The sequence below is a fragment of the Chiloscyllium plagiosum genome, unplaced genomic scaffold (assembly GCF_037043375.1).
Source record: "Chiloscyllium plagiosum isolate Xiang-an unplaced genomic scaffold, Cpla_swu_hap1 HiC_scaffold_31, whole genome shotgun sequence".
Lineage (NCBI taxonomy): Eukaryota > Metazoa > Chordata > Chondrichthyes > Orectolobiformes > Hemiscylliidae > Chiloscyllium > Chiloscyllium plagiosum.
The window spans coordinates 62,783,512-62,808,705 of NW_028270169.1; the positions used below are offsets into that span (position 1 = coordinate 62,783,512).

Genomic DNA, 25,194 nt, shown 5'->3' on the forward strand with positions numbered 1-25,194 from the left:
TCCTATCCGTAATCCTGTACTCAACTTTCAAGTTCGACCTTCCAAAATGCATCACCTCTCATTTATCCAGGTTGAACTCCATCTGCCACCTCTCAGCCCATCTCTGCATCCTGTCAATGTCCCGCTGCAGCCTACAATAGTCCTCTATACTGTCAACGACACCTCCAACCTTTGTGTCGTCTGCAAACTTGCTGACCCATCTTTCAATCCCCTCATCCAAGTCATTATTAAAAATTACAAAGAGTAGAGGACCAAGAACAGAGCCCTGTGGAACACCACTCCAGTATTCCAGGCAGAATACTTCCCTTCCACTACCACTCGCTGTCTTCTGTCGACCAGCCAATTCTGTATCCAGACAGCTAAGCTTCTGTATCCCATTCCTCCTGACCTTCTGAACGAGCCTACCATGGGGAACCTTATCAAATGCCTTGCTGAAGTCCATATACACCACATCCACAGCTCGACCCTCATCAACTTTTCTAGTCACATCCTCAAAGAACTCGATAAGGTTTGTGAGGCATGACCTGCCCCTCACAAAGCCATGCTGACTGCATTTAATCAAGCCATGCTCTTCCAGATGGTCATAAATCCTATCCCTCAGAATCCTGTCTAACACCTTGCAGACGATAGACGGGAGACTGACTGGTCTGTAATTGCTGGGGATTTCCCTATTTCCTTTCTTGAAGAGAGGAATTACATTTGCCTCCCTCCAGTCCTCAGGTACAACTCCGGTGGAGAGCAAGGATGCAAAGATCTTCGCAAGCGGCGAAGCAATCATATTTCTCACTTCCCAAAGCAGCCGAGGACAAATCTGGTCTGGCCCTGGCGACTTGTCAATCTTAATGCTTGTCAAAATCTTCAGCACATCAGCTTCCTCAATCTCGATCCGTTCCAGCATGCTCCTCAATGGTTTCATTCACTACAAGGTCCTTTTCTTTAGTAAAGACGAAGCAAAAAACTCATTTAGGGCTTCCCCTACCTCCTCAGACTCTATACACAAATTCCCTACGCTATACCTGATCAGCCCTACTCTTTCTTTGATCATTCTCATATTCCTCACATAAGTGTAAAATGCCTTTGGATTCTCCCTAATCCTTCCTGCCAAGCCTTTTTCGTGCCCCCTCCTGGCTCTCCTCAGACCATTTTTGAGCTCCTTCCTCGCCTGCCTGTAATCCTCTAGAGCTGAGCAAGACCCTTGCTTCCTCCACCTTACGTAAGCTGCCTTCTTTCTTTTGACGAGAAGCTCCTCCGCTCTCGTCATCCAAGGTTCCTTTATCTTACCACTTCTTACCTGTCTCAGAGGAACACATTTATGCATCACTCACAACAACTGTTCCTTAAACAGTCTTCACATGTCTATAGTGCCCTTTCCATGGAACAATTGCTCCCAGTCCATGCTTTCCAACTCACGTCTGATAGCATCATAGTTTCCTTTTCCCCAATTAAATATCCTCCCATTGTGCCTGCTTCTCTCCTTCTCCATAGCTATGTAGAATGTGAGGTAGTTGTGGTCACTATCACCAAAATGTTCTCCTACCGCAAGATCTGACACCTGCCCCAGCTCATTGCCGAGCAACTTAGGTTGCATGATCAGCTATTTTCTATGTTTCTATGTTTCTTTTGAATTGAAATTGTAACCTAATGCCATTGCCTGAAACATTGCTCCTAACAAAAGCTTTTTCACTCAAATCATTAACTTTCCCTGTAACTATCAATTTCAGTGCTAATTACAAATTCTAGGCTTCATATTGATTTGTTTAAAAATGTGGATAAATGTGAGGTATTGCATTTTGGTAAAACAAACAAGGCCGGACTTACACAGTTAATGGCAGGGCCCTGGGTAATATTGTCAAATAGAGAGATTGGGAGGTTCGGGTACATAGTTCTTTGAAAGTTGCATCATTAGTAGGTAGAGTGGTTAGGAAGGCATTTAGCATGCTTGCCTTCACTGCTCAGACCATTGGGTATAAGAGAAAATGGGACGCCATGTTGAGATTATATATGATGCTGTTGTGGCCATTTTTGGAAGAGTCTTGGTTGCCCTATTATACGAAGGATATGATTAGATTAGATTACTTACAGTGTGGAAACAGGCCCTTCGGCCCAACAAGTCCACACCGACCCGCTGAAGCGCAACCCATCCAGACCCACTCCCCTACATTTACCCCTGCACCTAACACTACGGGCAATTTAGCACGGACAATTCACCTAACCTGCACATTTTTGGACTGTGGGAGGAAACCGGAGCACGCGGGGAGAATGTGAAAACTCCACACAGTCAGTCGCCTGAGGCGGGAATTGAACCCGGGTCTCTGGCGCTGTGAGGCAACAGTGCTAACCACTGTGCCACCGTGCCGCCCAAAATTAAAAAGTGAAAAGCCAAGACTGCTCCTTTCACTGTTTTCATCTGGCTTCTTCTTTTTCCCCCCGGGCGTTGGTGTTACAGTGTGCTCCTTTCATTGTTTTCATCTAGCTTCTTCTTTTTCCCCCCGATGGCTAGTCTCAAAGTGCTGAATGCCTTCCTGGATGCTCCTCCTCCACTTTGGACAGTCTTGTGCCAGTGATTCCCGGGTGACTGTGGGAATGCAGCACTTCACCAGTGAGGCCTTGAGGGAACAGGTCGTTTTGGTGTAACACACTTTTCGTCAACGTTAATTGGCTATAATGTGATTGACGAATTGTGGGCGATGTTTGGATAAGACAAACCTTCTACTGAGCAGGTATCGCAATTTTCTCTGCACGGGGTTGCAGAGGAACGCAACTGTCGCATTACAGCAGAACTACCTGTATCACTGAAGTGTTTCCTCTGTCTACCTAGGGCTCGCCTGCCATCTCAAGATAGAGACGGGAATAGAGCACCTACTGGAGAGTCACATTGCAGTCATATGGACATGTCCAGCCCATCACAGCCGATCAAGAGTGGTCAGTGCCTCGATGCTGGCCTGGTTGAGGAAGCCAGTGTTGGTGCATCTTTCTTGCCAGCGGATTCACAGGATTTTGCGCAAGCAACATTGGTGGTACTGCTCTCGTGCCTTGAGGTGTTTGCTGTAAACAGTCCACAACTCACAGCCATATACGAGGGCGGGTTTACAGATGGTATAAACGTCGGAAAATGTGAAGTTGTTCATTTTCTTCACCACAGCTCTGTAAACTATGATTTTGGTGTTAGACCTGAACAGTGCTCCAGATGTGGTCTCACCAGCACCTTACACAGTTGCATTAAGACTTCCCTACTCTTATACCACAACTTCTTTGAAATAAGAGCCAACAAAATTCCATGCAAGGGCTGCCACAAACACTACGTAGGACAAACAGGAGGAAAGTTAACCACCAGAATACACGAACACCAGCTCGCAACAAAAAGACACGACCCTCTCTCCCTCATAGCCCTACACACTGAGGGGAAAAAAAACCCACCATTTCGACTGGGACAATACATCTATCCTGGGACAGGCTAAGCAAAAACATGCCAGAGATTTTCTAGAGGCCTGGCACTCCAACCACAACGCCTAAACAAACACACAGATTTAGATACCGTCTATCAACCCCTCAGAAAACGAACAGGAAATGACATCACCACAAACCCCAGGAACCCCATCCAGGACAAACACATAAACAGAAAGCAGGAGACAACAGCTTCGCTCCACTTGGAGGTCGCCACTGATGATGTTACCTAGCCAGGTAATGAAACATCTGGATATCAAACCTACAGCTCAGCGAGCAAACCTACACCCTAAACCTCAACCTGAGCTACAACCTTCACAAACCTTGCAATAAGAGCCAACATTCCAATAGCCTTCCTAATTATCTGTTGCACCTGTGTACAAATATTCGTAAGCTCCTTTGTGTTGCAGCTTTCTGCAGGTTTTCTCCATTTAAATAATACTGTTCTTTTGCTCTCCCTTCCAAAATAAACAATTTCACATTTTCCCAAATTAACACCATCTGCTAAATTTTTGTTCACTTGCTTAACCTATCAATCTCTCTCTGTAAACTGTTTCTATCCCTCTCAAAACATGCCTTTTCATCTCTTTGTGTGTCAGCTGCAAATTTGACTATGTTCATTTTGCTTTCTATCAATAATTTATCTTATAAGACGTTTTGGTCCCAGCACTGAACCCTGTTGGTTACAGGTTGCCAACTTGAAAAAGAAACCTTTATCCCAACTCACTGTTTCCTATCCATGAACCAATTCCCTATCCATGCCAATGTACTACATCCAATACTGTGGGCTTTTATCCTATGACTTAACGTTTTGAGAGATACCTTGGTGAATGCCTTCTGGAAGTCCAAGTTTAACATATCTACTTATTTCTCTCTATCCACTCTAGTTAAGACTGCCTTAAAAAACTCAAATAAGTTAATCAGACATTTCTTTTTCATGAAGTTATGCTATGTTTGTCTGGCTTATGATTTTTCCAAATATTCTGCTATTACTTCCTTAATTACTGATTCCAACACCTTTCCAACAATAGATGCAAAACTAATCAAACTTACAGTTACCTGCTTTTTGCTCCCCTGCCTTTTCCAGTAGGAGTTGAAATTTTATTGCTGGAACAGCACAGCAGGTCAGGCAGCATCCAGGGAACAGGAGATTCGACGTTTCGGGCACAGGCCCTTCTTCAGGAATGAGCAGAGAGTGTTCAGCAGGAGAAGATAAAAGGTAGGGAGGAGGGACTTGGAGGAGGGGCGTTGGAAATGTGATAGGTGGAAAGAGGTCAAGGTGAGGGTGATAGGTCGGAGTAGGATGGAGGCGGAGAGGTCAAGAAGAAGACTGCAGGTCAGGAAGGCGGTGCTGGGCTGGAGGGATTCAGCTGAGACAAGGTGGGGGGAGGGGGGATGAAGAAACTGGTGAAGTCCAAGTTCATCCCCTGTGGTTGGAGGGTTCCCAGTCGGAAGATAAGACGCTCCTCCTCCGACCGTCGCGTTGTTGTGGTTTGGCGGTGGATGAGTCCAATGACCTGCATATCCTTGGTGGAGTGGGAGGGGGAGTTGAAATGCTGTGCTACAGGGTGGTTGGGTTGGTTCGTCCGGGTGGCCCAAAGGTCCCCGCCCCTCCAACCGCCACCAGGACAGAACCCCACTGGTCCTCACCTACCACCCCACCAATCTCCATGTACAGCGCATCATCCGCCGTCACTTCCGCCACCTCCAAACAGACCCCAGCACCAAGGATATATTTCCCTCCCCTCCCCTATCAGCTTTCCGTAGAGACCACTCCCTCCGCGACTCCCTTGTCAGATCCACACCCCCCACCGACCCAACCTCCACTCCCGGCACCTTCCCTTGCAACCGCAGGAGGTGCAACACCTGCGCCCACACCTCCCCCCTCACTTCTCTCCAAGGCCCCAAAGGAAACTTCCATATCCGCCACAGATTCACCTGCACCTGCACCTCCACCCACATCATCTACTGCATCCGCTGCAGCCGGTGTGGCCTCCTCTATATTGGGGAGACAGGCCGCCTACTTGCGGAGCGATTCAGAGAGCACCTCTGGGCCACCCGGACGAACCAACCCAACCACCCTGTAGCACAGCATTTCAACTCCCCCTCCCACTCCACCAAGGATATGCAGGTCATTGGACTCATCCACCGCCAAACCACAACAACGCGACGGTCGGAGGAGGAGCGTCTTATCTTCCGACTGGGAACCCTCCAACCACAGGGGATGAACTTGGACTTCACCAGTTTCTTCATCCCCCCTCCCCCCACCTTGTCTCAGCCGAATCCCTCCAGCCCAGCACCGCCTTCCTGACCTGCAGTCTTCTTCTTGACCTCTCCGCCTCCATCCTACTCCGACCTATCACCCTCACCTTGACCTCTTTCCACCTATCACATTTCCAACGCCCCTCCTCCAAGTCCCTCCTCCCTACCTTTTATCTTCTCCTGCTGAACACTCTCTGCTCATTCCTGAAGAAGGGCTTGTGCCCGAAACGTCGAATCTCCTGTTCCCTGGATGCTGCCTGACCTGCTGTGCTGTTCCAGCAATAAAGTTTCAACTTTGATCTCCAGCATCTGCAGACCTCACTTTCTCCTTTTCCAGTAGGAGTGCAACACTGGCAGTTTTCCAATCCTCTGGTATTTCTCTATATTCCAAGGAGTTTTGGAAAATTACAACCAATGCATCCACTATCTCTGTAGCTACCTCTTTTGGGATCCTTGGATGCAAGCCATCATAAAATCACGGGAACCCTAGTGTGGCAGCAATCCATTCGGCCCATCGGGTTTACAGCGACTCTCCAAAGAACGTCCCATCCAGACTCACCCTCCCACCCTATTCTTGTAACCCTGAATTTCCCATGCCTAACACACCTAACTTGCACATTGCTGGATTCTGTGGGCAATTTAGCATGGTCAATCCACCTAACCTGCACATCTCTGGACTGTGGGAGGAAACCTGAGCACTGGAGGAAACCCATGCTGACACGGGGAGAATGTGCAAACTCCACACAGACCTGAGGCTAAAATCAAACCCGAGTCCCTGGTGATGTGAGGGAGCAGTGCTAACCACTGAGCCACCAAGCTGCCAAGGGACTATCTGCCTTTAACCACATTAATTTGTTTAATCCTATTTCTCCAGCAATGGTACTTAATTCCTCTCCTTTATTCTTTTGTATTAATGGGATGTTCAATGTATCTTCTATCGTAAAGACTGATGCAAACTATTTAAGTCCTCTGCCATTTCATCGTTTTCCATAATGGCAGGGCCCTGGGTAATATTGTCAAATAGAGAGACTGGGAAGCTCGGGTACATAGTTCTTTGAAAGTTGCATCATTAGTAGGTAGAGTGGTTAGGAAGGCATTTCCTCACTAGTTTGCCATCATGCTTTATTTTAATTGTCTAAATTACCTTTTTAGCCCTCCTTTGCTGGATTCTGATAGTCATCCTATATGCTTTTTCTTTTAACTTAATACTCTGTTTAACTTCCCTGGTTTGACATGATTGGTTTATCCCTCTCTTAGAATCTTTCCTCCTTAGTGGGATGGACTTTTGCAGTGTCATAAATTGCCTCCTTAAATGTCCTGAAACATTTGCTTATTGTCATTCTTGCTAATCTAACCACCCAGTTCATTTTAGCTAACTCTACCTCATTTCATTGCAATTCCCCTTAAGTTAAACACAGTTATTTCCGACCCAAATTTCTTCCTCATAAACTGAATATTAAATTCCATCATGCTATGATCATTACTTCCTGGGGGATATTTTATTCTGAGTTAGCATATTTGGCATATGTTTTAAAAGACACATTTCAAAGGCCCACACGAAAGAATGCAAGTTTTTCCTTGATCCAATATTGAGTTTACTTATTGTTAGCATGTCTTTCATCTTCCCAAAATTACTTTTGGCTATTGCGTTCCTTCGTCTAAGTTTTGATTCACATTTGCCATCTTTTCTGATCATTTGTCCTGAACAGACAAACCATTTGCTTCAGTGTGACATTACCCACTTCAATCTACATTCTAGTTTCTTTCGATATATTCTTTCAAACTACCATTGGTTTTATTTTTGTGGTGTTCATACTCAATCTGTGTTCTAAACCACTACATTTTACTTGATCCAAGCACACCTCGTAGAATTATACGATGTTTCTCTTAATTTCATACTATCTTTAACACCCTTACTTAGCCACAGATGAGGCAAAGATTTTCTTTCTAACTGGGATAACTCTTTGCTTTAAGTGCCTCCTTAAAAGCACGCCACTGCACATCCATCGTATTATCTTTTAAGCCAGTTTCCCAGTTCAGTTCAGCCAGCAATGCCTTCATGTTGTCACAGTTACATTTATTGAGGTTGTAAAGCACCAGTCTTAGAATGAAACGTCTCCTTTCAAACTGAATGTGAAACTCTACCTTATTATAATCGCTGTTGCCTAGATGCACCTTTACTATTCAAAATATCAGGATATCAGAATATCAACTGTAGGGGAAGTATCACATATAGAGTACCAGAGATCCCCATTCATCTGCCCTCAAAGATATTCCGGGTTGGGTACAAGTTGTTCTTAGAGAATAACATCCTTAACATGTAGCAGTAAATCCATTAAAAGCAAAAAATTTGTAAGTAAATAAATATACTATCACAAATGATGTGCAAAATAAATTACTTAGGGCAAGCTTGTGAATGTGCCTACATGAAATGGACTGCAACGGTTCAAGAAGGCAACACACCACCTTCTTGATAGCAATCAGGGATGGGTTAGAAATACTAACACACCATCAACACCCATATCCATGAATGCTTTTTCACAAGTTGGATACAATAACTATTTTGTCCAGTTATACTTAACTGTACGTTCCAATTATTCATTCTACCAGAAATTTTAGCATTGAAATATTGTGGCTTTTACTTTTAATCTTTTACATTTTGTAAGTGATTTACATGTCTGTAAAAGCATTTTAATATATTCAACATGTTCCTTTGCTGTACTGTTCTGTTTTATGTTAAATTAGAATGTGCACATACCATGCAAACAGTGAGTCACATGAAGCCCTGACCATGGGTTCAAAATCATTCTCTTACCTGTCTGTAAAACTTGAACCTTGTGATCAGCCTCCTCAAATTTGGAGGCCAAGGATGTTTGAGTCTCTTGTAATTTCCTGCAAGATAAATGAAATATTAAGAGAATGATCAAAAGAGTCCACAATCGATGCAACTTCAATAACGCATCTTGTGTACAAGAAAGGCTACAGCTTCATTAAGAAGTTATTCTCTTTGATCCTTCATAGTTTCATGTATCATAGGATAAACACTTTCCTTTTGTTTTGCTTTTAAACCACTCAACAATAATTTCACTTCAAAGCCATTACTGTTGAATTTATTTTCAGCTTCTTTTAACTTCACTGTTCAAAATTCCATTACAAAGAAAATTGGTAGAGCAATCAAAGAAAAATTATAAGCACACAGCAAAATGATATAACCGGCAGTGAATGGCATCGGTACTTCAATCCAACTGGTCATTATGAGGAACCAGGAATAAATACCCTGCACTGGTGTTAACAATAGAAAACACTAATAGCATTCTGAAATTACTAAATAATCAAGGGGTAGAACGAGGAGTGGAAATAAATACAATAACTATTGTTATGACACGGAGTAAAACCTTCTGCTTAATTTAAACCAGCAACCTAGAAAAGATTTATCCCGTGCAGTAATCTGTGAAAATTCGAGAGGCCAAGAACTACTTAAAGTAAAAATGAACAACTTTGTTTCTTTAAGCATAACGGAGAATAATTAACGACCAATTACATACAACTCCTTTCTCTAACCTATTTTTTATCTTCCCTTCTACAATACTAGTCCGATAAAACCCCTCGATTAAGATTTACCAAAAATTCAAATTTTCAAAACCAGCCAGCTGTCAAACCTTCTATTTGGATCTTCCTGTGTCTTCTTTTCTTCTTCTTGGGGATTATGCTTCACAGGTCACGGATCAATAAAGGTACCTTTAAGGGAGCTATTTATCAGGCAGTCTCGACATGCTTTTGGCGTGGCAGCTCTCCTCTCAACTGTTCAATTTCCCCAGTCTTATACCCCTAAAGCATCAGATTGTGTCATTGGCTTTTAAGATTGTCAATATACTTAATTCAAACTTGATTGGAGTTTGGCAATTTTTGGGGGTATCATTTAAACTGATTGACCTAATTCAAATCTGTTTTTTTGTCTCCAGGCTACCAGCTACCCTAGCTATCCCAGGAGCTGGACCACAAGTTACATTGTATCTTATTCAGAACACTTTGTGCTGTTAGGTAGTTCTGCCAGCTTTTGACTCTCTTAAAGGTACAGTACACTCACATCTTCATAACACCATCACGAGAGAAAAGGTGCTCACAGGATGAGGCTGTTGCTGGCTAGGCCAGCATTTATTGTCCATCCTTAATTGCCCAGAGGTCAGTTAAGAGTCAACCACATTGCTGTGGATCTGGAATCACATGTAGGCCAGACAAGGGAAGGATGGCATTTGCTTCCCTGAAAGACATTAGTGAACCAGAAGAGTTTTTCTAACAAGCGGCTAATAAGACAATAAAGATTGATAAGTTCCCTGATGAAATGCAAGACACAGCTACAAAGTAGTAGATGCGGTGGTAATAATCTACCAAGAATCTTTAAATTCTGGAAAGCATAGGAACACAGAAAACAAGGAGCAGGAGAAAGACATTTGGCCCTTTGAGCTTTCCCCACCATTCAATAGCATCACCAAACTCAATAAATTGTTTCCACTTTCACCCCATGCCCTAAGAACTGTATCTAACTCTTTCTTGAAAACATTCAGTAGTTTGACCTCAACTACTTTCTGTGGTAGAGAATTCCACAGACTCACCATTCTCTGAGTGAAGAAATTTCTCATCTCAGGCCTAAATGGTCTACCGATATCCTTAGACTGGGATCCCTGGTTCTGGGACTCTCAGTCATTGGGAACACCCTTCCCTGCATTTACCATGTCTTGTCGTGTTAGAATTTTATAGATTTCTATGAAATTCCCCCCAAGGCATTCTTCTAAACCCTGGTGAACAAAGTCCTAACTGATTTCAGTCTCTCTTCATATTTTAGTCCTGTTGTCCCTGGAATCAGTCTGGTAAACCTTTGTTGCACTCCCTCCTTGGCCAGGACATCCTTCCTCAGATAAGTAGATCAAAACTACATAGAATACTCACTAAAGCCCTGTACAATGTAGCAAGACATCCCTGCCTCCTGTACTTGAATCCTCCCGCTATGAAGGCCAACATACCATTTGTCTTCTTTACTGCTTGCTACACCTGTGTTCTTAATTTCAGCAAGGACACCCAGGTCTCATTGTACCTTCCCTTTTCTCAATCTATCACCACTCAGATAATATCCCACCTTGCTGTTTTTGCGAACAAAATGGATAACCTCATAGTTATCCACATTATATTTCACACTGAAGCATCTCCACATCCACCTCACCATTCGCCCTCCCATCCAGATTTGTGTCATCTGCAAAAGTGGAGATATTACATTTAGTTCCCTCATCTAAATCAGGAATGTATGTTGTGAACAGTTGGGATCCAAGGACTGGTCCCTGTAATATCCCACTATCTGCCACTCAGAAAGAGAGATATTTATTCTTATCTTTCTTTTCCTGTCTGCCAAACAGTTCTGTATTTATGTCAGTACGCTCTCCTCAAACCAATGTGCTTTAATTTTGCATGCTAATCTCTTATGTGGGACCATACTGAAAGCCTTCTGAAAATCCAAGTAAACCACATCCACTGCTCGACTCTACCAGTTATAGCTTTGAAACATTCCAGTAGATTTGTCAAACAGCACACTGGGATTTTAACCTGAGAGCCCACCAAATCTTCTTTTACGAGACACACTGATGAGACAATTACATGTCTAGAATAACCAGGAACATTCCAGAGAATTGATGCAGTTATACAGGAGAAAGTGAGGTCTGCAGATGCTGGAGATCAGAGCTGAAAATGTGTTGCTGGAAAAGCGCAGCAGGTCAGGCAGCATCCAGGGAACAGGAGAATCGACGTTTCGGGCATAAGCCCTTCTTCAGGAAGAAGGGCTTATGCCCGAAACGTCGATTCTCCTGTTCCCTGGATGCTGCCTGACCTGCTGCGCTTTTCCAGCAACACATTTTCAGCAATTATACAGGGCCTTGGTAAATCCACACCTTCAGTATTGTGGGCAGTTTTGGTCTCCCGACCTGAGGAAGGACATTCTTGCTGTTGAGGGAGTCCAGCGAAGGTTCACCAGACTGATCCCTGGGATAGACATATGATGAAAGACTAGATCGACTGGTCTTGTACTCACAGGAATTTAGAAGAATGGGGAGGGGGGAATCACATAGAAAGATATAAAATCCTGATGAGACTGGACAGGCTAGATTCGGGAAGAATGTCCTCTATGTTGGGGGGATGTCCAGAACTAGGGGTCACAGTCTAAGAATAAGGTGTAAACTATTCAGGACTGAGATGAGGAAGACTTTCAGAGAGTTGTGAACCTGTGGAATTCTCTGCCACAGGAAGCTGTTGGGGCCAGCTTGTTAGATATATTCAAAACAGAGCTGGACATGGCCCTTGCAGCTAAAGGGATCAAGGGATATGGAGAGATAGCAGGAGTGAGATACTGGAATTACATTATCAACTATGATCATATTCAATGGTAGTGCAAGTTCCAAGGGCTGAATAGCCTATTCCTGCACGATTTGCTATGTTTCCAGAACTGCTAATGTAATACCTTTCTTTTAATTGGGAAGGAGGCAAAAAGAAAAGGTAACCAGAGGCTAGTTAGCTTAATGTCTGTTATTGGAAAAATGTTAGAGTCTATAATAAAAGATGTAATAGCATAGCATTTAGAAATGCATAGAATGATCAAGCAGAGTCAACATGACTTCACAAAGGGGAAATCACACATGAAAATGTATTAAAATAAGAGATATAAGGGTAGTAGTAGATGTAACATATTTGGATTTTCAGAAGCCATTTGATAAGGAGTTATACACTTTTAATCAATACGGGAATCAAGGGTTTTGGGCAAAATGCAGGAAAGTGGAGTGGAGTTGATGAGTTTCAGATCAGATGTGATCTTATTGAGTGTTGTAGCAGATTCGATGGGCTGAATGGCTTGCTTCTGCTCCTGTGTGTTAAAGATGCTGTATTGTTCCTGTAACTTGTTACATCACAAAAAGCTTGAGGACAAAGCCTCTTAAAACACTCTGACAGGGTTATCTCCAAATATAAAGATTGCAGAGCATTTCAGCTCATAACTGCTTTCCCTTTTACACTTTACAAAGAATTTGGGCAGCACGGTGGCTCAGTGGTTAGCACTGCTGCCTCACAGCACAGTGGGCCAGGTTTGAATTCAGCCTTGGGCAACTGTGTGGAGTTTGCACATTCTCCCCGCGTTTGCGTGGGTTTCCTCCCACAGTCACAAAGATGTGCAGGCCAGGAGAATTGGCCATGTTAAATTACGCATAGTGTTAGGTTCGTTAGTCAGAGGTTATGGGTCTGGGTGGGTTACTCTTCGGAGGGTCAGTGTGGACTTGTTCGGCCGAAGGGCCTGTTTCCACACTATAGGGAATCGAATCTATTCTAATTACTCCTGACTTTCAAACCAACTCCTGAGCCACCAGAGGTGCCACAGAAGGACAAATACTGCGGGAACTTAAGTTCCATGGTTTTCTGAAAGGAAGAATGATACTATTTTCGGTATACAGTCTGTACTGATATAATGCGATAGTTCTGTTCCCGTGCAATCCTGCATTGTAAGAAAATTGTGTAATAGCAGAACCACTTAAACTATTGGGACAGGAATTGCATTATAGCCAATACAGATAAGGAAAGTTGACGTTCTTCAAATGACAGTCTAAATTCTTCAATCGCGTCATAGCCAATTCGCATTGTGTTACTGCAGAACTGACTATTATTTTACTCTCCCCTTCTTTAATCCGTTGTACTTTTGAATATTAGCAAAGAGTATTTTGAAGTTAAAACTACATCTATATTTTTCCAATACTAGTTGGGAGTGAGCTCAAGTTTTATGCTGCATATTATTTCCTTCTTATAGGAGCCCCAGGCTGTGATTTCTGCTGCATAATAGAAAAGTCACAGTAGAAGACAGTTCATATAAATCTTGCTGATTATCAGATCCCCAGTTTTTAGTAAAGAAAGTAACTCCAAGATAAAAGCAACAAAGTCAAATACTGTACAGCAGTTAATTATCACAACACACAGACACACAATTGGCCAGACAAAACAAAGACTCCAACCAATTTATGTAACAGTAGCTGTATCGTTTCAATCCCATTCCCAACTAAATCTACAAACCATTATTTTGTGTTGCGGGATGCCCTGAAACTACAATTGGGATGTGGAGATCTGGGTACTGAGTAATTGATGTAGCTGTAGGCCTAACCAGGGGCATGACAGCAACAGTTGCTCCAAATTACTATGATAACACTGAGAGTTGTAGAAGTGAATGGTAATGTCTACCTATTGACATGAAAAAAAAGAGCTGCTAACAACTTTGGAACTGAAAGACTTCAACATTGAAACTTTTAACATGGATACTTGCTGTGTAGCTATAGACTTGATTTTTTTTGGCAGGTAAAGTAAATCACTAAACAAAGTACAATGAGAAACAGATACACAAACAACATAAAGCATAATTCCCACAGAACAATTAATGGCAATGTTCGGCTGCAGCACCAGTGAACAAAACAGCCTAAAATCAACTGAAAAGAACTACTAGACGGATTAAGTTCAAAAATACCTGTATTTCAATGGATGTATGAATAATACACTGTCACTAGTCCTTACTATCAACCCATTCTATGATAGCAATATGTCATTTAACACAATGTGTGCGCCTCACAAAGCACTGATCAACTGAATTCTAACAGATGAATGTGCCTGGTGAACACATCCCTAATGTCTGATAATCTTAGTCTGGGGGAGGAATGTGAAATTCTGATTTTCTCCAGCTGCCTTTGGATGGGGATATCACCGACATTCAGTACTACACATCATCACCAACAGCTAATGCTAGTTGAGTATCCAAACATTAAAGAAATTAAACCTTGTCTCACAATCCACAGTCCTTATGCTTTTTTAGTACATCATAGAGTGATTTTTAAAAAAAAATACAGTATTCTTACAGCAAGCAAATAATGCTGTCTTAAGAACAAAATCGCCAGCCTCTTTGACAAGTGACAGTAAAAAAAAAATGTAATCACGGAAGTTGTGAGTCTGGCTGCTCTAACATTCTGACAGTATTCTCGATTGTGGGGGTTGTTTGGCAAGCATATTTAACCTCAGAATTAAGTCCCATTAAATATTTTTCAGAACTAGCTTCATAGCTGTAGCATCTACATGGAGACATGTTTCATCAGTTTTTCACTAAACCTTTTGGTGACATGTCACACATAGTCAGAGATGCATCTTGCATGCATTATGGAGTAGAAACAGATGCCCCTACTTCAGCCAGTCAATGGTCTCAAAAATGAAAACGATCAGGGAAACAGCTTTATCATCTGATGAATTCCTCAACCAGAAACAGGAAATGCCTGCCTCCAAGAGAATAAACTTTAAAAAAAACATATTGTGCAAAACATGGAATGAAAAAAGAGGCATTAACTCACCTTTCTTTTTCTGTGAAGTCATTCTGCAATTTCTGCTCTTTTTCAAGTGCAAGGCTTTCTGCTCTGCTGCTCAAGGTCTGTTCATACTCTTTGATTTTTTCTTTAAGTGCTTTTATTGTAACCTCTGTAAAACAAGAAGCGTTTACACAGTTATTGTGCAGTTCTACATGAGGAGCTTTCCTGTACTCTGAAAACGTGCCATGATTTAGACTGCAGCTTTACAGACCTGACATATAATCAATTGATACTAGTCCCTTTGGAGTCCCATTATTCCTTAAATGTTAAATTGAAGTTCAAATGGTTAGGTTATGAACGATCAATAGAGTTTGCTTTAAAGGATACTCTTGGCCCACTGAAATGACTCATGAGAAAATCAATGTCAAAATATTACACCACTTTATTGACTAGACTTTAGCTTCTGTTCACTAAAGATCGTAAAGCCATTTATAACTTTTGATCTTGGAAGCCAATCAACATAGTCAACAACAAATGCATCACAAAATAGTTACAAGTCCAAAGGCGGCCATTCAGCCTGTCAAATCTGGAATAGCTATCCACAAAAAAAAATTCAGCTAATCCCAATCCTCAGCCTTCCACCATAATCCTGCACGTTTATCTTCAGGTCATTATATAATGCTCTTTCGAAAGAGACACAAGTAAACCTATCTTTGTCATGCTTTCAGGCATTCAAGATCCTAATCAATCACTGCAAACAACTTATTCTCATGGTACCACTGGTTCTTTGCCACTCAATTTGTATCAGCGTCATCTGGTTCTCAAAAATTCCAGCTATGGGAACAGTTTTTCCCTTAGTACAAAGAACAATACAGCAGAGGATCAGGTTATTCAGCCCTCCAACCCTGCTCTGACACATTTTGCCCCTCCATACTAAAACTGTCTTTACTTACAGGATCCATTTCCCTCTAATCCCTTCCTATTCATATATGCATCCAGGTGTTTCTTGAATGCTGCTGTTGTATCTGCTTCCACCATGTCCTCTGGCAGCACATTCCAGACACTCACCACTCTTTGTGTGAAAAACTTGCCTTGCACATATCTTTAAAACTTCCCTGCACCCTGAACTTATGTTCCCTACTAACTGACCGCTCCGCTCTGGGATGAAGCCTCGTACTTTCCATTCTATCCAAGCCATTCACAATCTTAAAACTTCTATCAGGTTGCCCCACAACCTCCTACATCCCAGTTAAAACAAACCCAGTCTATCCAACCTTTCTTCATAGCTAAAATTCCCCCAGACCAGGCAACATCCTGGAAAACCTTTTCTGTACCCCTTCCAAAGCATCCATATCCTTCTGGTAGTGTGGGGACCAGAACTGGACACAATATTCCAAGTGTGGCTTAACCAAGGTCTATAAAGCTGCAGCACAACTTACCTATGCTTATATTCAATCCCCTTTCAATGAAGGCAAGCATGCCATGGGCCTTTTTTACTATCTTATCTACCTGCGCTGCCACTTCCAGTGATCTGTGGACCTGCCCACTCAGATCCCTCTGCATATCAATACTACTAAGGGTTCTGCCTTTCACTGTATAATTTCCACCTGCACTTGACCTTCCAAAATAGATCACCTCATATTAAATTCCATCTGCCATTTTTCTGCCCATGCCTCCAAATGATCTATATCCAGCTGTATCCACTGACAATCCTCCTCACTGCCCGCAACTCCATCAATCTTTGTAACAACTGCAAACCAGCTACAGTTTCCTCCAAATCATTTTTGTAGTAGACCACGAGCAGCACTGATCCCTGTCGAACGCCACGAGCATTTTAAGATACTCATGAATAGGGCCAACAGCAGTCCTCGGGTGAAGGCGTTAAACTGGAGGAAGGCGAGTTACAACAAGATTAGGCAGGAACTGGAGAATTTTGATTGGAGGCAGTTGTTTGAAGGTAAATCCATATCGGAACCCTCCATTCCAAAAAGCATCCTTCCACGCTACCCTCTGTCTCCTATGACTAAGCCAGTTCTGTATCCATTTGCCAGCTCACCCTGATACCATGCGACTTCATCTTTTGTACCAATCTGCCATGACTGACTTTGTCAAAGACATTTCTGAAGTCCATGCTGATAACATCAACTGCTTTTCCCTCAATCATCTTTGTCACCTCCTCAAAAAACTTAAGTCAGTGAGGCACAATCACTCCTCTCAAAACTATGCTGTCTATCACTATAATTTGCTTCTAAATGCATCTATATGTTGTCCCTGAGAATCTTTTCCAATAATTTCCCCGCCACTGAGGTGAGGTTCAAAGGCTTGTAATTTCCTGGATTATCCCCGCTATCGTTCTTAAACAATGGGGAAACACTGGCTATTCTCCAGTCCTTTGGGACCTCACCTGTGGCCACGGAGGATACAAAGATGTCTGTTAATGCTCCAGTGAACTGTTCTCTTGCCTCCCTCAATATTCCTGGGATTGATCCCATTAGGACCTGGGTACTTATTTACCTTAATGCTTTTTAAGATGCACAACACTTCTTCCTTTTTAATAGTAATGCGGCGCAGAAATTCGACATTCTCTTCTCCGAGATCATCCTCCACGAATTCCTTCTCTTTGGTGAATACCGACAAAAAGTTTTCGTTTAAGAACTCACCTATCCCTTCTGGCTCCACACATAGATTCCCTCCTTGTCCTTGAGTAGGCCAACTTTTTCCCTGATTACCCTCTTGCTTTTTATATACATATAAAAAGCCTTGGTATTCTCCTTAGTCCTGTACGCTAACGATTTTTCATAACCCCTTTTAGCCATTCTAATTCTTTGTTTTCTTTCCCACTTTCCTTATATACTTTAAGGGCTTCGTCAGTTCCATCCACCCAGATCTTATGTATGCTTCTTTTCTCTTGTTGACCAAAGTCATAACATCCCAAATCATCCAAGGTTCATGTAACTTGCCATACCTATCCTTCATTCTCACAGGAATGTGCAGCTTCTAAACTCTTATCAACTGCCGTTTGAAATACTCCCACATTTCCGATATGGATTTACCTTCAAACAACTGCCTCCAATCAAAATTCTCCAGTTCCTGCCTAATCTTGTTGTAACTCACCTTCCTCCAGTTTAACGCCTTCACCCGAGGACTGCTGTTGGCCCTATCCATGAGTATCTTAAAAGGCTCGACATTATAGATACTACTCCTGAAAAGCTCCCCAACTGAAACTTCGTTCATCTGGCAGGGCTCATTTCTCAAAACCAGATCCTGAATAACCCCTTCCCTGATCAAGAGGGGAAGTTAAAATCACCCACCACAACAATCTTGCTGTTTTTACATCTTTCCAAAACCTGTCCACATATTCTCTCCTCTATTTCCACAATGTACCCTCAACATTGTGATTTCATCTTTCCTATTCTTGAGATCTAGCCATATTGCCTTGCTGCACAAGTACCTGTTGACTTTCTTATTTTCCTTTCACTTGAATGTGTTGAATGCTTATTGTGATACTTTCTCACACACAACCACCCCTTTCACTTCTCATAAATGTTCAGCCTTGAACAATCAGCTTAGACCCAAAGAGCAGTACTTGCCAAAATCGTAAGTTGGGACCCAATCTAAGGACAGAGTTGTAACCCTGGTGCAATGTTCGAATCAACAGAAGCAGCAATAGGCACTACATCCCCTCTCTTGCATTTGGCCAGTTCCTGCATGATTATCATTAAACCTTAAAAATGCAAGGGAATCCAGTGTGATCACATGGTAGGAGAAGTTTCTTTGGTGAAATACATTATTGGCTGACAATGCAGAGTATATAAGTATAAAAGAGTTACAGAGATCGACATCACAGAAAAAGACTCTTCAGCCCATTGTATCTGCACTGGTCAAAACCAACCACCGAACTACTCTAATCTCATTTTCCAGCCCTTTCCCATATGATTATATGCCTTGGCATCGCAAGTGCACATCTAAATTATTTTTAAACCCTCTATGGGCTTTTGTTTTTACCTCTAACACACTTACAAGCAGAGAGTTCCACATTCCCACTACTTTCTGGATGAAAGGTTTGTTCCTCACATCTGTAAACCCTCTGTACCTTACCTTAAATCCAGGTCTCCTGGTCACTGATTAAGGGGAAAAGTTTTTTCTTATTAGATTACTAGATTAGATTAGATTACTTACAGTGTGGAAACAGGCCCTTCGGCCCAACAAGTCCACACCGACCCGCCGAAGCGTAACCCACCCAGACCCATTCTCCTACATTTACCCCTTCACCTAACACTACGGGCAATTTAGCATGGCCAATTCACCTAACCCCTGCACATTTTTGGATTGTGGGAGGAAACCGGAGCACCCGGAGGAAACCCACGCAGACACGGGGAGAATGTGCAAACTCCACACAGAGAGTCGCCTGAGGCGGGAATTGAACCCGGATCTCTGGCGCTGTGAAGCAGCAGTGCTAACCACTGTGCTACCGTGCCGCCCACTTTGCCCCTACCTTTGCCCCTCATAGTTTTACATATCTGTAGGAGAAAAGATAAACCACTCTGCCTGCCCACTACTTGCTCACAGAAAACATGTCTGTTCTTAACGAAACATACCCATAATACCTCAATCTGACAACAACCAGCTCAGGAGCTAAACAGCAAAACAAGACATTACCTAACCAGCTTCCAGACTGAAGGAATACACTCTTGAGATGATCTAATAACAGACTTCCTACCTCATAATAGCATCACTGCTCCTGCAGCCCCAAAGGCATCCCTAGTCTCCTCAAGTACTGAAGCCCTACAAAGCCTACCTACACTGAGTGGCATCCAGATACCTGATAAGAATGCACATCACCCTGCAGATCTACTGTAACCAGGATATTGGACATTAGCACCTGCTCTAGCAGAGGAACGGAACCTCCTGTCATAATTATTACCTGATGGCTACTACCGGACAACTGATTGTTTTCCATTGAATGTAATTTAATTCATATTGTATTGTAATTAACACACTACAAAAAATGTGTCTTCAGCTCAGATAACAGAATCCTTGACTTAACTGTGCCAGTCCTGTCACTTTCTCTTCCCACCATATCCTGAGAAATAAACCAATATTCATCAATTTCACAAGATCTGTGTGTGGCCTCTTTTTGTAATTGGAACATTCTCCGACAGTATCTCAGAAAAGAGTCCCCTCAATCTCCTCTGCTCTAAGGAAAACAATCCAATGTGTCAATCTCGCTTCATCACTGACTTCAAAAGAGTCTGTTGGACGAGCAGGGAAACCAAGAAATTCAGAACACAAAGGTGGCACTGGTCTATTTCAAATTTAAATTTTACTTGTCTACATTTCATATGTCATTAGTTTCACTTTAGTCATGAATGCATCACTGTAATTTCTAGCTAGTTTAAACAGAAAGCTAAGTGCACATCTCATTGTTTACATATATGCATGATTCCAGTGGAGGTCAGAGATGATTGTGATAGGACAGTGTGGAAGGTGGAGTGGATGGGTGGGAAAGAAGATGGACAGGTAGGTCAGGTCAAGAGGGCAGTGCCGAGTTGGAGGTTTGGATATAGGATAAGGTGATTTGGGGGGGGGGGATTTAGAAACTGGTGAAGTCAATGTTGATGCCGTGTGGTTGTAGAGTCCCAAGGCATGAGGTGTTCTTCCTCCAGTCAGCGTGTGGCTTTGATTTGGCGGTGAAGGTGGCCCAGGATTTTCATGTCCTTGAGGGAATGGGAGGGGAAGTTGAAGTGGTTGGCCAGAGGGTGGTGGGGTTGTTGGGTGCATGCAGACTAGAGATGTTTCCTGAACCGCTACGCGAGTTGGCGCTTGGTCTCCCTGCTGTAGAGAAGACCACATTGAGAGCAACACTTGCAATAAATGAGGTGGGACGATGTGCAGGAAAATCTCTGTTGGATTTGAAATGATCTTTTAGGGCCTTGGATGGAGGTGAGGTGTGGGCACAGGCTTTACATCTCATGCAGCGGCAAGGGAAGATGGTGGTTTGGTGGGGAGTGTGGACCCAATGGGGGATTCAAGGAGGGAATAGTCTCTGCGAAACGCAGATAAAGGTGGGGATGGAAATATATTTTTGCTGATGGGGTCTGATTGTAAGTGGCAAAATGGTGGAGGATAATGCGCTGTATATGGAGATTTGTGGGGTGGAATGTGAGGACCAGGAGGGTTCTATTCTTGTTGCGGTTGAGGGGGTGGGGGCAGAAGAGGTCCAGGAAGAGAGAGAGGTGTTAGAGATGGCCCATGTGAACTTGAGGTCAGGGTTGAAGGTGTTGGTGAACTTGCTGAACTGTTCAATCTCCTTGTGGGAGCACAAGGTGGCATCAATACAGTCATCAATGTAGAGGAGGAAAAGATGGGGGGTGGTGCTGGTGTAGCCACGAAGAGGGACTATACCACATATTCGACAAAGAGGTAGGCATAGCTGGGGTCCATGCAGGCTGTAGGAATTTGAAGGAGACGTTGTTGAGGGTGAGGACCAGTTCCAATAATTAAATGAGTGTGCCAGTGGAGGGGAATTGGTTAGGTCGGTGGGAAAGGAAGAAACGGAAGGCTTTTAGGCCTTCATCATGGGCGGTGGAGGTGTATAGGGAGTGGACGTCCATGGTGAAGGTGAGGTGCTGGGGGCTGGGGAATCAAAAGTTATGGAGGAGGTGGAAGGTGTGGGTGGTGTCCCGGATGTATGTGGGGAGGTCATGCACCGAGGGGGAAGGACAGAATCAAGATAGGAGGAATTGAGTTCAGTGGGGCAAGAGCAGGTGGAGACAATTGGTTGACCAGGGCAGTCAGGTTTGTGGATTTTGGATAAAAGTTAGAACCGGGAGGTGCGGGGCTGGGGAACTATCAGGTTGGAGGCTGTAGATGGGAGATCCACTGAGATGATGAGGTAGTAGTTGATTTGGGAGATGATGGCCTGGTGATGAGAGGTGGGGTCATGGTCAAGGGGGCAGTAGGAGGAGGTGTCAGCGAGTTATATAGAGTGAATATAGAGTTTGCAGGCAGGATAGAGTGGGTGACAACAAAACAAGAGGAAGCAGCAATTTGTTAAAGAATCAGTTACAGTTGTGAGAAGGGTTGATATATTAAATGAGTTAACAAATGAGGCTTTATAGGTTGAGCTTAGAAATAAATAATGGGCAGTCACACTTTTAGGAGTATACTACACCCCCCCAAATAGTGAGAGAGCGAGAGAAGAACATAAATATAGACATATTTCTGTCTGTAGAAATAAGAGGGCAATAGTAGATGGCGACGTTAACTAACTATCCCAAATTCAACAGGGTTTCAAATTATATAACGGGTACTGATTTTGAAAAATTAATGTTCTGAATCCAGGAAAAAATTTTAAACAATGCATGATAAGCCCAATGAGAGGAGATGCAATTCTGGATTTAACTTTGGGAAATGAAGATGGGCAAGTAGGTGAAGACCATAATCGGGGTTAGGTAAATTAGGAGTAAAAGTTTTAAACTGGGGGAAGACAAACTTTACAGAACTGAGAAGTGATTTGGCTGAAGTGGACTGGACTTGACTGCTAAAGAATAAATGAGTGGGAAATCATTGGCAGGCACTAAAAAGTCAGATCCTTAGGGCGTAAAACAGAAATGTTCCCTCCAAAAATAAGAATGGTACTACCAAATCTAGACCCCCCCCCCCCCCCCCATGGTTGTCTAGAAAAATATAAATGAAAATTAAACAGAAAATAAAAGTTCATGATCATCACAAATAAATCATAACACTGCAGTATAGAAAGTACAGGGAACAAGTTAAAAAAGAAATAAGGAAATCAAAGCTAGGGCATGAACAAATATTAACAAGCAAGATAAATTAAAACCCAAAGATGTGCTACCAGTATATAAAGAACAAAAGAATCGTTAAGGAAAAAGTAGGACCCATCAGAGATGAAGAAGGGAACTTGTGTGAAGATGCAGAGGATATGGGGAGAATGTTAAATTAATTCTCCAAATTTACAAAGGAAAGGGGTGATCATCAAAGTTTGTGAGAAGACTTGTAGCTCGGGTGCTCGTTGTTGTGATTCTGTTCGCCGAGCTGGGAACTTGTGTTGCAGACGTTTCATCCCCTGTCTAGGTGACATCCTCAGTGCTTGGGAGCCTCCTGTGAAGCGCTTCTGTGATCTTTCCTCTGGCATTTGTTGTGGTTTGAATCTGCCGCTTCTGGTTGTCAGTTCCAGCGGTCCGTTGCAGTGGTCGGTATATTGGGTCCAGGTCGATGTGCTTATTGATTGAATCTGTGGATGAGTGCCATGCCTCTAGGAATTCCCTGGCTGTTCTCTGTTTGGCTTGTCCTATAATAGTAGTGTTGTCCCAGTCAAATTCATGTTGTTTGTCATCTGCGTGTGTGGCTACTAAGGATAGCTGGTCATGTCGTTTCTGACAACAAATCTATGTGGAAGTTTGGTAAAGTAAAAGAATCGCACCTGACAGGAGAAGCCCAACAACAAGGCCATCCAGGTCACAGGAAATGTTTGCATGCATGAGGACAGAAAGGAAGGTGAATGCATATGTGACAAAGGGAAGAGAGAGAGAGAGAGAGTGTAAGTGTCTGTGGGTGTATGCATGGCTATGAGAAATGGCACGGACACTGATATTAAGGATCAGTGTCAGCTATTGTGTCAGCTGCAGCCAACCCTGACAATGCTTAACAAACAGGAAGGAACCACAAAATGTCCATAACACTCGGCCTGCCCTTAAATCCATCATAAACAACAATTGTGGGGAGACTCCTGGTTTTTCTAATGGGAAATGTCACAGGTGGTTTGACAAGAATGACCAGGAAATCTAGAAACTGCTAAATCACAAATGCAAGCTGTTCCTGAACTGAAACACCACCAAATCCGACGGGAAAGAATATAGGTCTACTGACAAATGAAGGCAGAGGTTCAATGAGAATTCCGTGACTGACAGATGGTGGGCGGAAGAGCATAGGAAAATCAGGAACTCACTGGCAGTCATGGTGCACTTGGATTCTTCAGCATAGTCAAGGCCATCTGCAGCCCAAACACCCAGAGACCTAAGAGAGCGAAGACCTGAGAGGTGAAAATAATACTAAGCACTACCACCTCAGCATAACCACAACCCGACATGTTTTTAAAAATCTATCCAACAGCAGAAAACAACAAGGCTGCAAGTGCAGTGTAGGAATCTCTGACAAAATATTGAAATATGGTAGAGATGCACTCTTTGCATTGATACATATTCTTGTCTCCCTTATCTGGAAGGAAAACATGCCTACTGAACTCTGAGATGCGTTAATTATGACCAAGTTCAGGAAATGAGATAATATTGAGTGTGGTCATTACAGACAGCTCTTTCCACTATCTGCCACATTGAAAGGTTGTTGCAAAATCCTTCCTTAGTCACCTTCTCCCAGTGGTTAAGGAGGTCCTACAGGAGTTGTAATGCAAATTCTGTCCATCAAAAGGCAAAGTGCACATGACATACACAGCAATGCAAGTCCAAATAAAGTGTTCAGAGCCACAGCAACGTTCATATATGGCCTCCTTTGACCTTACAAAGCCTTTGATTTTGTCGTCCAAGAGGCTACAGATCATCCCTCTCAAATTTGGCTCCCTGGAGAAATCCAACACCATGCTCTGCCAATGACAAGATAATTTGCAAGCCATGATCCTCGCTGATGATCCGCCACATACCCAAGATGTGTACAATATGGGGTCAAGAAACACTGTGTCGTCACACCAAATCCCTTCTCCATCTTCCTCACTGCAATACTCCATTCCATATGCATGAAGCTTCCCATTGGAATGAAGCTGCTACAAGTTGGGCCAGATGGGATTTATCCTAGGATTCTCTGGGAAGCCAAGGAGGAGACTGCAGAACCTTTGGCTTTGATCTTTATGTCATCATTGTCTACAGGAATAGTGCCAGAAAACAGGAGGAGAGTAAATGTTGTTCCCTTGTTCAAGAAGAGGAGTAGAAACAACCCTGGCAACTATAGACCTATAAGCCTTACTTCAGTTGTGGGTAAAGCATTGGAAAGGGCTATAAGGGATTGGATTTATAATCAACTAGAAAGGAATAAGTTAATGGAGAGTCAACATAGTTCTGTGAAGGGTAGGTCATGCCTCACAAACCTTATTGTG

General features: G+C 43.0%; 1 protein-coding gene across 6 annotated transcripts in view; it reads right to left on the reverse strand.

Annotated features, from left to right (window-relative positions):
• LOC122564179 (protein CASP-like) overlaps positions 1-25,194 on the reverse strand; it is a 632,323-nt gene that overhangs the window by 271,450 nt on the left and 335,679 nt on the right. For all 6 annotated transcript variants that reach the window (XM_043718862.2, XM_087977575.1, XM_087977578.1 and 3 more), the window contains exons 6-7: positions 15,111-15,234; positions 8,522-8,598 (exon numbers count right to left, since the gene is read on the reverse strand). In XM_043718862.2, coding sequence (XP_043574797.1) covers positions 8,522-8,598; positions 15,111-15,234 — 201 coding nt within the window. The remainder of the gene's footprint in view (positions 1-8,521; positions 8,599-15,110; positions 15,235-25,194) is intronic.